The sequence below is a fragment of the Trichogramma pretiosum genome, unplaced genomic scaffold (assembly GCF_000599845.2).
Source record: "Trichogramma pretiosum strain Unisexual culture from Peru unplaced genomic scaffold, Tpre_2.0 scaffold23, whole genome shotgun sequence".
Classification (NCBI taxonomy): Eukaryota; Metazoa; Arthropoda; class Insecta; order Hymenoptera; family Trichogrammatidae; genus Trichogramma; species Trichogramma pretiosum.
In genome coordinates, this window is record NW_019641629.1 from 1,634,338 (window position 1) to 1,649,105 (window position 14,768).

A 14,768-nucleotide genomic window follows, 5' to 3' on the forward strand; every position below is an offset into this window, starting at 1 on the left:
GTATCCCCCTCGTTGTTGTTGTTGTTGTTGTATACGTACGTGGCGCTGATTCATCGTGTACGCGCGCGAGTAGTACCGAGTTCTCTCCTTTTTTTGCTTCTATATACCATATACGACGTGTGTACCACCGTAATATATATAAAAGAAAGAGAGATGACAAATGGGCGTGTGCACGAAAAATATTCGCGAGAGAGAAAGAAAGAACGAGTGAGTAAGACCGAAGCGAATGCATATCTATAATATGTGTGTGCTACTCGATCGTGTGGGCGTACGGTTTCACACCGTATATAGTCGATTTTCCATTGTGCACCTGTATATGCTCCAGCCAGCAGATCTCACGCGTTCGTCGCGTTCACTTGTGCTTTTCCCGATTATCGCCAGCCACCGCCAACAATGCCAAGGCTCACTTTCTGTCTCTCGTCCTTGTCCTGTATAATATAATGCAGGACATTATTATTACTGGCAAATACGTGTAGTGGGAATTTTTTTTTTTTTTTTGGTGGACAAATACGTACTTCAACTCTTCTTGTATAACGTCGAACGTCGAGCGACACATTGTAATTTCGATAACGAATTAATTAGTTACGACTTTCTTTTGTTTCAAAGCGAAAGCACCGTATAATCCGTAATGTAATTTAGAAATTAATTCAAATGAGGCTCGTTGGGGGATTTAGAAAATAAAAAGGATTAGTGCAAAAAGTCGCGCATACGTAAACGAAGAAGAAACGAAACTAATTCGGGTCAATTAAGACGTGCTCGAGTGTGTGTCAAAAGGTTGCGCTCGTATACTTTCTCGACAGGTATATATACAACTATACACAGGTATGCAGGCCCGCGCGCGAGTATACAAGATTTTCGAATCAATCGATCAGATATCCGAGAGAAAAAAATTGTTGAATCGGCCGCGCGCGCAGCACTAAATTACATCAATCACACTAAAATATATATACGAGATCCGATAATCTCGGGCATAATCTTCGCTACGACGTCGAATATAGCTGTCGATCAGTCGCGCGTCAAATTTTCTCGCACTTGGCACGCGGAACACACACACACGGCAGCACGATATATACAACAGTCACAATATTTTTACTCTCAGTTGTGTGCTGCGGCGTATCTGCGCGCGAAGATCATCGAATCGCGTATACTGGCAAGAAAGGAATGCGTCGAAAAATTGCTCTTTCTCTTTCTCTCTCTCGAGTGCAGCGTACAATGTGTACACATAACACAAAATTTCCAAGCCCTTTCGGCTGTACATTCGCTGCTGCGACAATGGGCCTATACTATATGCGCGCGCGCTAGCTCGTTCGAAAACCTAATCGAAACCCATCGATTTGGGCCCTGAATCGCACGTATACACCATTGTTGTCTCGCGAGCTGTGCACCAGTTGATGGATTCGCATTGTGCAATATATATAAGAGCGCAGCGAAATATATGTGTACAGCGAACCGATTATTGTTGTACACGTGTGCATTTACATGGCATTCGATGTATCGAGCTCTCAATGATGTGGTTGGACGCGCGCATCGAGCCTGAGAGCATGCATAAGCGTGCCCTTGTTTTATTTTCTTCTTTTTTTCAGAGGACTCGCGAGAGAGGACAGTGACGTGGGCAAAAATTCCGGAAGGATTATAAACCCCCGAGCTGAGAGACAGGCTACTCGATTTTTTTTTTTTTCATTTTATAATAAATAAATCCGATTGGATCGATCGAGATATATATGCGTTTGAAGATTCGCACACGCGCGCTCACCAGAGAGAGAGAGAGAGATCAGGAAAGTAATACCTTCGCAGAGCCACATTAAAAATCGCTTTCTTTCTCGCTAACGAGACGCGAACATTGTTGCGCCGATCTCGGGACGACGACGCGCATGCAAATTGGTCAAATATTTGCTCGCGAATTCCGCGTGTGTATGTATTTTTAAAACACGCATAAATTAGCGATGATCGCGCGAGATCCTTATCCGGTATATCTCGAAAGGTGGATTATATCGTGTGTGTGTGTGTGTGTGTCGGACGCGATGCGAAGCGACAGATTATATACTCGGATCGACGTATCGCAGTCGATCGCCCATACTCCGCTTTTTGATTGACACTTGGCGATCGGCGTTGTGTAGAAAAAACAATTCGTGTTTTTTCGGATCTATATATAACATTCGCACGACGACGATCGCCACTCGCTGATCTCTCGGTTTAATTACGATATAAACGTAAGGTAAACACGAGATTCCCATCGATCTCGCGCGGTGATCGACGTTACATTACGTATGTTAAATACGTACAGATTCTCGACTTATATAAGTTAAGCCTCTCGTCGATAAAGATCCATTATATACACATGCTACACGCGGGGCAGCAGCACCTGATCCGATCTCGAGTCGAATCATAGCTCGAGCTTATCTCTCTCTCGCGCGCTCGAGTGTACACGAATCGTGTGTATTATTAAACGCGTACACGTAAAAACAGGACGAGATCGTGTTGGATAGGCGATCGTGTGTCGGCGACGAAAATTAGAAAAACGTAATTTGGAAACAAAATCTCACTGAAACAATTACCTACTTTTAGATTAATTGGATATAATTAGATTAGCGATCTCTCTCTGCTGTATTATATATACAATCCATTATGCTTCGCGTGGACTTTCTCATTATTAAACTACATCGTAACGAACTGAAGAAGCCACAAAAATTAAGGTATACGTAATGATTCATTTTTCACTCGGCGATCGGAAGAAGACGTAGCTACGACGATGATGAATGAATCCGAGACGACTGTACACACGCGAACGCATACAGCCCGGAGCATCGCGTCGGCGCTTGTGCCGGAGGTCTACATAAGCGCCTCGCGCGCGCGCCCACAATAATATAAGGCTCTACTAAGAGAGAAGAATTCCGTCGGTTACGGCGCCGGGAATCGTTTCGAATGACAATGATCAATCGGCAGGCAGAGCTACGTATAATAAGCTCGTTCGTCGGGGCAGGGCAATATTATAATGGATAATCGATAAATTTAAAAACAAGCGTCGAGAAGACGTAACTCGGAATCGCACACGCGCGAGATAGCTACATCCAGGTATACCTTATATACAATACGTGTACGATATAAGTGTGACACCCTTATGCCAGTGACTCTATATGATGTACAAGGGGTGCAGGCAGTCCGTTGCGGAGTTCATATTTTGTCATTTGCATTGGTCACGGGCAGTAGAGGCGCGCGTCCCGGCCAATAAAATTATCCTCGTCGCGTCGTTTCAATTACACGCGCAGATCGTCGTCGACATGTATCGACGTATAATCGCTCCGTCTCTCTTTCTCTCGCAGAGATAGCTCCGAAAGTCAATTACGATATTATCGAGCGACGCGAAAGAAAAGAGGAGCGAGCAGAGAAACGAGGTAGGCGTGTGAACCGCTCGCATCTTCTCACCGTTATACACGCGAGCGCGGCCAATTTTATGGCGTTACGCTGGCAGACAGTCAAGTGTTGTGTTGCTGTATGCGCCCTCACCCGCGCTCGAGATATATTAATATTATATTTTATATCCTACGATCCTATACGATATATGTATATGCAGCTGACCTTACTACGGCTCGTATATGCGATATAAATTTCGTACTTTTCAGAGAGAGAGAGAGAGCATAACGTATTTGAGCGAGAGCATCATGCACTGCATTATTATGCTAAGCGAGAGAGAGAGAGAAAGAAATGGGCCCGGGCAATACGATTTATACTCTTTTTTCCAAGCCCGAAAATTATGTGGATAGCACGTGCTGCGCCCATAATATTGCGAGCGAGTGTACGTGGCCGCGAATACACGTACGATACGAGGCCAATTACTATATTGTTATTTAAAAAAAATAAAAAAATTAGACAGTCTGGCCGTGCTTCGTCGTAACAGCTCATTTTCATTGCAGCAATTACACGACGTGCTCTGTGCAAACTCGACAAAACTTGAATTCTCGAGTACCTGATTTTCCGTCGAGAATCTAATTTAAAAAATTAAAAAAATACCTATACAAATAAGCTAACGCAAGCAAGAGTCAAACATTGAACGTACTCAACGAACAAAATCAGGTACAGTCGCACACGTACCCCTACATGTTAAAGTAAGTTAACGTTGATCCTCCAAACTGGATACGCGTCCCTTGGAAGCCAGCTATCACCGAGTAAAATCGGTCCTGGCATTAAAACGCGTACATACACAGAGATACAGACATAGCTCGATCTCGGGCGATCCGGCCCGATAAAACTTATCTATCTCGTACGATATACTCGAAATAAAATGCCAATAGTCGTGGCGCGGGTTTTATATACGTATTATGTGTACCTTATACTCTCGCGTCGAGTAGGGTACGTACGCCGACTGCGTGTACGGCATATGTAGTATAAGACGTCGTGGATGGGTGTAGGGGGTGGAAAAGCCACGTAGAAAAGCAGCGGTAGCCTGTGTATATGCGTTACAAGGCGCTGTTTTCTCTCTCTCTCTTTCTCTGGCCACTGCTTTTTGGGTGTCACAGAGGCATCGATAGCCGTATACAAGCGCGCGGGCACACACACACACACCACGGGGTAAAAGGGGCAATTAAGTGGCTGGCGCGCGCGCTCTAGTCCCTTAATCCGGACATTTGATTCGCGAATGACTTTGAATCCCCCCCGCTGTATACGTGATTCTGTCCTTCTCTGCGTTGCTTTAATACTGCCTTGTCTCTTCTCGAGCGGGAATAATTCGATCTAAAGGACGAGGAGGGAGAGAGAGGAAGGGTGCCTGCCTCGCGCGGCAGCTCTCGCATCTCCGCGCGCAGTCACTGCGGCCTTATCTGGCACGCGCATCGGATTGTACTCCGGTCTTATCGCGCGGCTGCACTACTTTTCTCTCTCCCCGGGACAGATAGCGCACCCCCCCTCTTCTTCTTCCTATTTAACCGCCCGGATAAACCGATTTCCTTCCCCTAAATATACTGTATATATATATATACGGTACGGTACGGGCTCTCGTTGAGGGACGAGAGACAAAATAAATGCAAAGCGCTGGACTGATTTTCTTCGAGCTGTGCTGTGTATATGTATACACATAGACGCGCGCACTTCGCTCCGAGGGATCCGTTTACGTCTCAAGGGGATGTTATACGGGCTATATAGTAGCGAGTTTTAAAAAGGAGTAATTTATGGAGGTGTCGTCGAGCGTCGAGATAACGCGGTATACGCGCCTGCGACGGACGACCGGTGGCAGGCAGCCGCACCACTTCGATTCGGTGAACCAACAGCTCCGGAGTAGCAGGAGCAGTTGTCTATGTACGCCGAGAGAGAGATCAAAAAATTTTCCACCACAAGCGTGTATACTCGACGTATTTTGTGGTGTCTTTTTTCCTTCTTCTCGTCGACTTCTCCATACTCGACCTGGGCAGGTCATAAGCATAGGTACTGCACTAAGCGGAGAGATAATTCCTGAAAATATTAATAGATTTGATGGAAAAAATTTCGAGGCAGACGCGCAGCCCAGCGCGAAAGTATTTATTCGCTTTGCACAGAGCTGCACGAGTGGGCTATTCGTTCAACAAATATTAAAAAATTGAACGATTTTATTGGATGATTAGGTGACGAATTTGAACCGATTTATACCAGGGAATATTAATTTGACCGCTTGCAGGTTGTAGGCACGACATCTAGAGTCAATGCGCCAACTATATGACGTATTGTTCAAGAGGTTGCAGAACACGACACGTTGATGTTTATACCCTTACTTGCACGCTTATCTGACTTGTATCGTATATTTTATTACGTGATTTAATGCTATGAAATAATATTCAAAAATAAAATTTCTGCCTTGTAGCATAATTTCCTATTATGAATATAAGAATATTTGTTATTGATTTCAATGCTGTTCTTCACAATGAAAAGATGTCACCCTTTTCATATCTAAAATGGTAATTGATCGTAGTTATGATTATAATTTTACTTTTACAAGTTCACAGTAGTTAATCGACAAGTTTCTCTGTTTATCGAGCGAAATAATACAAGTCGGAGAAAACATGTGCGCCAAATGAAATACGCTAATAACCAACGAGTTTGGTCAGTCTATGACAAACGCATGCTCGAAAGTCATACGCACGAAGGCAAAATTAATTCTCCACCCATACGAGATGAAGATAAATTCAAGAGTAGTGGGCATTATTTGCATTTTGCAATTCGATATGCATATACGACTTGTGCACCGGGCGCTCATTGATCAACGTTGACAGTCATCGGTATACGATAGAGGCCTTTGCCCGCGATTGTCTTTTTGGTGTCCCGGGCATTATTACATTGTAGGTATCTCGTATATTACAAGTCAAGTCTCTGGAGTTGAGCTGATTTACAACGAGAAATAAAATTCAATTCCACTTCGGCGCTACTTAAAAAAAAGTATCTGTCCGTCGCCACAATGGGACCTCGAAAAAAATGACGATGAGAACTGTTCAAAATAGAAAAAAATAGAAAAAAAAAACGACCTGCGCGTGGTAACGATACTTTAATAGCGCAATATCTCGACCGCGGCGAGCAGCAGCGATCCACACCCTCGAAAAGGCCCAAGAAAGGTAACGCGCGCGTGAATCGAAGCGGCGCGAATCAAAGGCGCACAAAGGCATCCCTTTTGCCTCCTCGATATAATACAAAATAATGTATAAATATAAGAGAGGCTCGTGAACTCGTGCAAGTGCCTCGAGTCTAGGTACATAGGTACATAGAGCCATGGGAAACGCGATAGTTTTGTGAAGAAAAAAAACAGTCTACGTGCAAGGCTCGAGTCGATGGTTCATAAAATTCTTATACTTGCGCTCGTCTCCGCCTATTTATCGCGCGACGAGTATTTGATTACCTGGAAACGGCTTAAGGGTATACGCATATAAACGTACACGATTTTAAAAGTGTCGCTAAACAATTTTATTGACCAACTCGTTCCGCGCCGCACTTCTTCTTTCAACGCGTACGCTCTTATTTTTTTTTGTCCATTGAGTTGTGTGTGCAACAAGAGCAGTTCATCATTTTCCATTTAGCGGAAGAATAGAGAGGGAGAGAGAGCTGAGAATATAATGGATACGAATGCGCTCGTTGACTGTGGGATAATATAGCAAGTAATATAAGGCTCGACTGTATAAATCACTCCCTCGACTGACTCGAATAAAATAAGTCATTAAATTCGTGAAAAATAAAAAAAACATTAAAGTAAGCTCGAAAAAGTGTTTGGTTTTTCATCGAGCGAGCGAGTGATAATATTGGCTACACAGCCAGCAGCAGCAATATTATAATTTATAAACTGAGAAATTGAAAAGCAACGTTAAAAAGACAAAAAATGTTAAAAATAAAAACGGAAGAAACATCGGTCGCGAGTTCCAAAGCTAATACATAAGATCAATGAACGAGCTCTGCATCCCGCAGAGAGCCGCTTGGAATCGTAATTGATTATTTATATAGAGACATCGAGGATCGCGTATATATATGCACAAAAGCCGCGCGGGACGACGATTTGTTCGCTATACGTACCGACTATATGTGCATACACATAAGATAATCCTCGCGTCGGGATATAATGTTACTCTTATATAGACTCGTGTGGATCGGGGTATGTATTAATTCTCGCGATCGCCAGCGAACAATATGATTATTCGAGGCTACCTGTCTTGCACGTATATATAATATGCACATACCTGCTGTGCACACACGCGTCGCCGGAAAAGTCGAGTTCGCTCAGGAATCTCGCAGCATCTTTTTATCGTTTTACAAAGCGCTAGATGGCTCGATGGATTTTCCAACGGATTCTCTCTCGCGTGCTCAACAACATATGGCTCGATCGATTACGTACGCAAGTAAACGTCTTTCGATTTATGTATACATACGATTTCTCAATAGACGCGCGCGAGCTAATAATAAATAATTAGCGGTTCATTGTTATAGATATACGTATAGAAGCGGACGTCGATCAAATGACCCATTCAAGTGGCTTTTGCGAGCCCTTCACCCGCGCGTTTAAATGTACAAAACAATGGGATACAAAGCTATTATATACACACGGCAGAAACGAAACAAATCGCTATTAAAACAACTCTCGATGGTCCATTATACGCGCGCGCATCCATTAATCAATTTGTATTAGTTGTACATAGACGAGTATAATATTGTATATATCAATAGCTGTTCATCGATGTAAAGAAGTCTCAATCGCTTGTAGATCAGTGGAGAAAAATAGAACGAGTCTTCGTACATTATAAACTTTTCGCGCAATTTTGCGGTCGTGTAACAGCTATTGTGTATAGTTACGACGACGATGGTCGAGCTAAAAAGATCATATTCTCGGGTTTCCGATCATCATTCGTCATATCATGAGAATCGGGATCTTCTTATATTTTGTATCGTATATATACGCAGCTAGGCGCCCGGCTGGGCGCCTTTCGAGATGACTAATTGAAACGTATTTGTCTTTCGCTTACAACCTCGAATTAATCACTCGCGGTATATATACGACGATACATGCGTTTGTAAGTCGACGAATGCGCCTAATATAGCTGCCGAGGAAGAGGAAAAATTGATTCTCTTCGGCGATCGATTCGATTCGCGCGTGAAATCAAACTGTTGGCGAGCAGCTCCGCTTCGACCAATTCCACTTCAATTCGCTTGCGTGCGGGACGAGCACAAGTTTCGTGCACAAAGAAAGAGTTTCGATGTCTATACTTTGTGTCAAAACGTTATTACGACAACGAATCATTTTTGCAGGGCGCAGAGTTATTACTATAACCAGTAACAGATAGATGGAAGAACCATCGGAAGTGAAACTCTGAGTATTTCATTCTGGTTGACTTTAGCTTCTTCAATGTTTTCTTTCAATGTTGTTGAAAGATTTTTGCTTATACTTTAAAACATTTTTTCGTGAACTTGCCGCTCGAGGGCGACTGTTATACACAATGAAAAAGAAAGTATACCGCATCAAGCAGAATGGTTTGCTTGGTTCGTGAAATGCATGATATTATGATTTTAGTCTTGTGGCAATCCGGATGAGTATACACAAGTGACTATCTAGACCATTGTAACTTTGAATCAATTTTTTGATGTGCTCATTGTGGCATCTAAGAAGTTGTTAGCCTACAAAAAAAACCAAGGCCACCAGTCACCTTTTTTGTTTTCCAGTCGGTTTTGCAGTCGAATCAGCAAAGGGACCATATAGTGACAACTGTGAAAAGTACTTACTGCACTGTCCGTTGGAGCAGTACATATTTCGAACTCGGTGTGTTTTTATCTGTACATGTCTAGTTTTGACGAATGGATTTAGAAGTTTGCCTGGCAAATCGACTGCCGTGTTCGTGTTAAATTGGTACAGGTAAATACAAGTACAATGCGTGTGCCTAGAGTGCCTCGACTAAACGTGCAGAGTGCAAGTGGACGTTTTACATATAACCTGTTACATTTGTGCGCGTGCGTATGTTAGTATATGTGCAGACAAGTGTTTGTTTCTTTTTGAAAGTTGGAAATAATCTTTTAGAAAAGAGCAATAAAAATCAATCTTGAACTGTGATGAGCGTAGGCAGTTCTTGCGTTCATTTTTGAGAATCTAACTGTTTGAGAAAATATCTTGATGTGCATGCCGATTCTCTGATAAGTATAGTGAAAAACGAATACTCGTTTGCTGAATATGTATGATGCATTTGTAAAGAACACAAGTTTACAGTTCGACGATGAGAGAGAGAGAAACGAATAATCGTTTGCTTTTTAGTAAAGATCTTAGAAACTATAGTGATTAATGGTGATAAAGGTTATGAATAATGAATTGTATTATTTTTGGTGAATGCTCGCCCGTAATAGGTGAATAAATAAAGGCGTTTCAAATTGTTTTAAGAATACGTGTAATTTATAACAGAACTTATTGATCAAGTACATAAATATGCTTATTTAACAAAATGTTTTATAAAATCATTAAATGAACCTGAGTGAGTTTTAGTTAACTCAGGCCATTTTACATTCGAGTTACAATTTTATTTCTGAGAGATTCGAGTTGATCGTTTTGTCCTACTCAAAAATTGTTTTGAGGATTTCTTACAGTTGTGAATTAAATTCATGTGAGATCTCAGGTGATCTCTGCGGCTAAATAATCTTTGACAAATTTCGCATTTAAATGGTTTGCTTCTGTTGTGTACAGCTTGTACATGCTTGTTCAGATCGTTTTTGTAGCCAAATACTTTGTGACAAACCTGGCATTCAAAAGGTTTAATAAGATTATGTACTATACTTATGTGAGATTTAAGGTTACTTTTTTTTCCAAATAATTTGTGGCAAATGTCACACTCAAAGGGTTTGATACATTCATGTACTGTACGTACATGAGTTTTTAGCTGTTGTTTGAGGCTAAAAGATCTTTCACAATCATCACAGTTAAATGGTGTAATGCGATTATGTACTGATTCTATGTGAACTTTTATGTGTGCTTTTTGAGCAAATGATTTAAGACAGATATCGCATTCAAACGGTTTCTTAAGATCATGAATTGCCAGTATATGTCTTCTACGGTCATTTTGATATGCAAATGATTTGTCACAAATGTTGCACTTGAACGATTTAATATGTTTATGAACTGTCTTTATGTGAGACTTGAGAACATCTTTGCGACCATAGGATTTGTGACAAATATGACACTCGAAAGGTTTTTTGCAATCATGTACGGTTTCAATATGACATTTTAGATGATGCATTCGACTGAAAGATTTATGACATGTTTCACATTTAAAGGGTCTGCTTAGATTATGTACTGAATTGGTGTGTTTTTTAAGGTTACCCTTGTCTCCAAATGATTTATGACAAATCTCACATTCAAAAGGCCTTTTACAATCATGTACAACGCTTATGTGCTTAATCCGATCTTTCTTGTAAGCAAATGATTTTTTGCATCTATCACAGTCAAGGGGTTTGTTTCGATCATGTACTATACCTATGTGACTTTTTCGGTGACTCTTTGTCTTGAATGATTTTTTACAAATATGACATTCATAGGGCTTCAAATTATCATGTACCACTTTCAAACAATCCCCAAGGTCACTTTTGTAAAATGAAGTTTTTTGAGAAATTCGCAAGTTTTTTGTTAATGACTTGCATCTTTTTTTTAAACTTTTTGACTTCTTTGGTTTTGCGTCTACTACCACTGTTTCAAAATTTTTTGACAAGGAGCTCACTTCAAAATGACATTTTTTATCGTAATTAAACCCCTTTTTAATCAAAATTATTGGCTTTTGTTGATTTAAATAGTCAGGTAAAGGTTGACATTCAAATTTAACATCTTTGCACTCGAAGTCAATTGATAAGTCCTCAAGTATTGCATTTGCTTCAAGTACTTCTGTTTCAAAATGCTTCGCCAACGAGCTCACTTCAAAATGACAACTTTTATCGTAATTAAACCCTTTTTTTGTCATAATTATTGGCTTTTGTTGATTTAAATAGTCAGGTAAAGGTTGACATTCTAATTTAACATCTTTGCACTCGAAGTCAATTGATAAGTCCTCAAGTATTGCATTCGCTTCAAGTACTTCTGTTTCAAAATGCTTCGCCAACGAGCTCACTTCAAAATGACAACTTTTATCGTAATTAAACCCTTTTTTTGTCATAATTATTGGCTTTTGTTGATTTAAATAGTCAGGTAAAGGTTGACATTCTAATTTAACATCTTTGCACTCAAACTCGATGAATAAACTTTTAGTTGTGTCATCTTCTTTTTTACATACGTGGTTTGTCTAAAATGAAAATTTTAGGTTAGTTTGTAATAACAGATAAATACAACATAATTAAAAATTATTGAACTCACAGATGATTCGTAATGAGTGATCTTTTCAACTTTTATTTCTTTGTGAGACTCCAATAACGCGTCAATATGATCATTACACGTGTTGAGCGAGGCAACGCTTGGTTCCTTTTTAACCCTAAAGAATGATCAAATTTAATAATGAATCGTTCTAAAATAATTATGGCAACTAAAACATTAAAAAAATACTATACCTGAATGAATTGTAATAGCCTTCCATATTGTTTTAAGTTATGTGCACCCAAGTTACAAACTAAAAAAAATGTTGAGGTTAACTTGTTTTCACAAAAGCGTAAGTTTTAGTTAGTTTGTGTGCCTCGTGGTGTTTACGCGTGAACAAGCCGCATAAAACTGAAAGTTAAACGGATTTTATCGGCGTGTTCAGAAGAGTACGTAGACACTAGCGACGCGTACGACGTTGTTCTGAAACTTGATGCTAGGAAATTTAAATTCATATCAATAAAAATTTTATTCTAATAAATGCAATAAAAAAAATACTACAGGAGATGATGCTTGTTAATTTATATATTTATGAATTATTATGCCAAATTTATGATTTACAGTCCAATATTTATTCATGTAAATTATTAACGAATATTTTAAGAGCTCAATTGGTTAGTTCAAAATCGACTTTACCGACGACAACATTCTTGTTTCATATACATGTAAGCGTGAAGCACGAGGTGTACATATCCTGACCAATTAATGTTGGTGCTGTAGGGGAGACCGGGGCATGTGCGACAATAAATTTTTCATCAACTTAAATTTTAAGAGCTCAATTGGTTAGTTCAAAATCGACTTTACCGACGACAACATTCTTGTTTCATATACATGTAAGCGTGAAGCACGAGGTGTACATATCCTGACCAATTAATGTTGGTGCTGTAGGGGAGACCGGGGCATGTGCGACAATAAATTTTTCATCAACTTAAATATCCGCCTCATTAATGTTTTTCAGGATCGGACAAAAAATGTCGATAAGTAGAGCAGCTAAACTTTCAAAATCCGGCTTAAAAATTTTATTCTGTCAAATCAAAAATTGTTTATTGACGTTTAAAATCAGTCCGCTGAAATCTCTCGCATGCCCCGCATGCGGGGCATGTATGGAATACAGATGGGGCATGCGTGACCATAGCAAATACTAGTCATTTAAGGAGATTCGATAGCACTTTCAAGGGGCAGGCGGGGCGAGGGGGTCGCCTATGCTTATACACGGGCACGAAGTAGTGATACCAACTCATGGGAACAAAATATTATAAGCAAAACAGCATGCAGCGGCCGCACGGCACTTATAGGCGAAACTGCTTAACTTCTATCTCGCTGAAAAACCCCCTAAACGCACTTCAAAAAAATATGTGACATATGATTTCGATTGGAAATTTCCTCAGCTTTCCGATGATGAAGTCAGATTTTCAAAAATTTTCCATTTTCCACGGAAAATTGTAAAAATAAACTTTTAACATTAAATATCTCAAAAAACGCATTTTTAAGATTTTTCAAAGTAGTCTCAATCGAAAGCTGAGGAAATTTCCCATCGAAATACATATTTTCCATAGAGTACATTTTATTTTTACTAGCTGAAATACAGCGATGAACGTGTAAAAACGCGACATTTCGGCTCGCGTGGCTCAGAATCTCACGTTTTTAGACTTGTTTATTGAGCATTCGGTGTTGTAAAACGAGTCGTTTTTTTTTCAAAATGATCAATACCTTCTTGGCTTTCTAAAAAATAGTTTTTTTTCATTTCTTAAGTCTAATTCGTTTGCATAATGCTTTTTTTGTGACATTGTTGTAACTTTCCCCATAAGACCCATGTATAAGACGTCGTTTTTGATTTTTTTTTTCTCGAAAACTAGATTGTAGATCAATCTAAGATTTTAACAGTGCATTCATTTCTTATCAAAGATTGAAATAAAAAAGTTTCAGGCGTTTCTAAAGACATGAAGTTTACTATCGAACCTCCTTAAGAGGTTAGGTGCGCAGTCGGTCTGCTCCTCTGTTTCCCGCAGCGTATGCTTCATGCGTCACACATGCCCCATTCGACTTGTCACACATGCCCCATTTGGATTTTTTTTAAGATTGTTAATAACTTTTAACCAGTTCAATATTGAACGGTTTGCAAGGTCGAAAATGAAAGTTGAAAAGTTACACTTTAATTAAGTACTATTCAGATATGTTTCATTTATATTTATGATATTCAAGAATCGATGCGAAAAATCCAGACGGTGGCGTATAATCGTGTGAAATTTTAAACTAATATTTTTCTTTATAAATGATCAAATTGAATAAAATTCATGCATGGGGAATATTCACTGGTTGATGTTTAACATTTTTGTCAACTTAAATGTTACAGAATTGATCTGTATATTGGGAAAATCCATTTCTCCACATACCCGGGTGTCACGGCATGCCCCGGTCTCCCCTACGTTACCCCAAATGTTTCGTGTCTCATTCACGTTGCGCCTCTTCGTAGCTTTCTAAACGCTCGATAGTTGCAATGAAATACGAACGTGATCTATAATACTGTTACTGTACTATTTTCGCAATCGGCGCCGGACCATCGACTGCAAATAAGGTTGATCGTCGCATCAGACCGTTCCGTCACATGTATCGAATGCGAGGATCCGCGACACAAGTCGGTATTATATATACGTTCAAACAGGACCGTTGCCTATGTACACGTAATGCAACGAACTCTCACAGGTAACTTCGTGGTATGCCCATATCATGTATACCTGTCGCAGCACTTGGAAGTATGAGCTTCGTCAAACACGTAGGAGCCATGCCTAGATAAGAATTTACTTTCTTGGCCTCGGCGTTTCTCGCTTTATGCGAGTTCTACACGCACAATCGCGTACGTACAAGTCTCTCTGCTCGTGGAAAAAAGGCCAACTCGTCTCTCTCTCTCTCTCTCTCTCTCTCTCTCTCTCTCCGACACGAGTGTATTCGTTGTTTT

General features: G+C 40.2%; 1 protein-coding gene across 1 annotated transcript; it reads right to left on the minus strand.

Moving 5' to 3' along the window:
• Positions 1-371: 371 nt before the first annotated feature.
• LOC111693700 lies at positions 372-12,133 on the minus strand. Its single transcript, XM_023459123.1, has 4 exons — positions 12,007-12,133; positions 11,816-11,930; positions 11,190-11,744; positions 372-428 (listed from the first exon to the last, which is right to left on the minus strand). The coding sequence occupies exons 1-4, from the start codon at positions 12,030-12,032 to the stop codon at positions 372-374; spliced, it is 753 nt and encodes a 250-aa protein (XP_023314891.1). The 5' UTR covers positions 12,033-12,133.
• Positions 12,134-14,768: the final 2,635 nt, after the last annotated feature.

Excerpts from the sequence above, each read along its gene's own strand:
- LOC111693700 (XM_023459123.1), bottom strand. The coding sequence starts at position 12,032 with ATGGAAGGCTATTACAATTCATTCAG. Across the intron at positions 11,931-12,006 it reads GGCTATTACAATTCATTCAG|GGTTAAAAAGGAACCAAGCG; the intron begins GTATAGTATTTT and ends ATCATTCTTTAG. Across the intron at positions 11,745-11,815 it reads TCACTCATTACGAATCATCT|ACAAACCACGTATGTAAAAA; the intron begins GTGAGTTCAATA and ends TTTTCATTTTAG.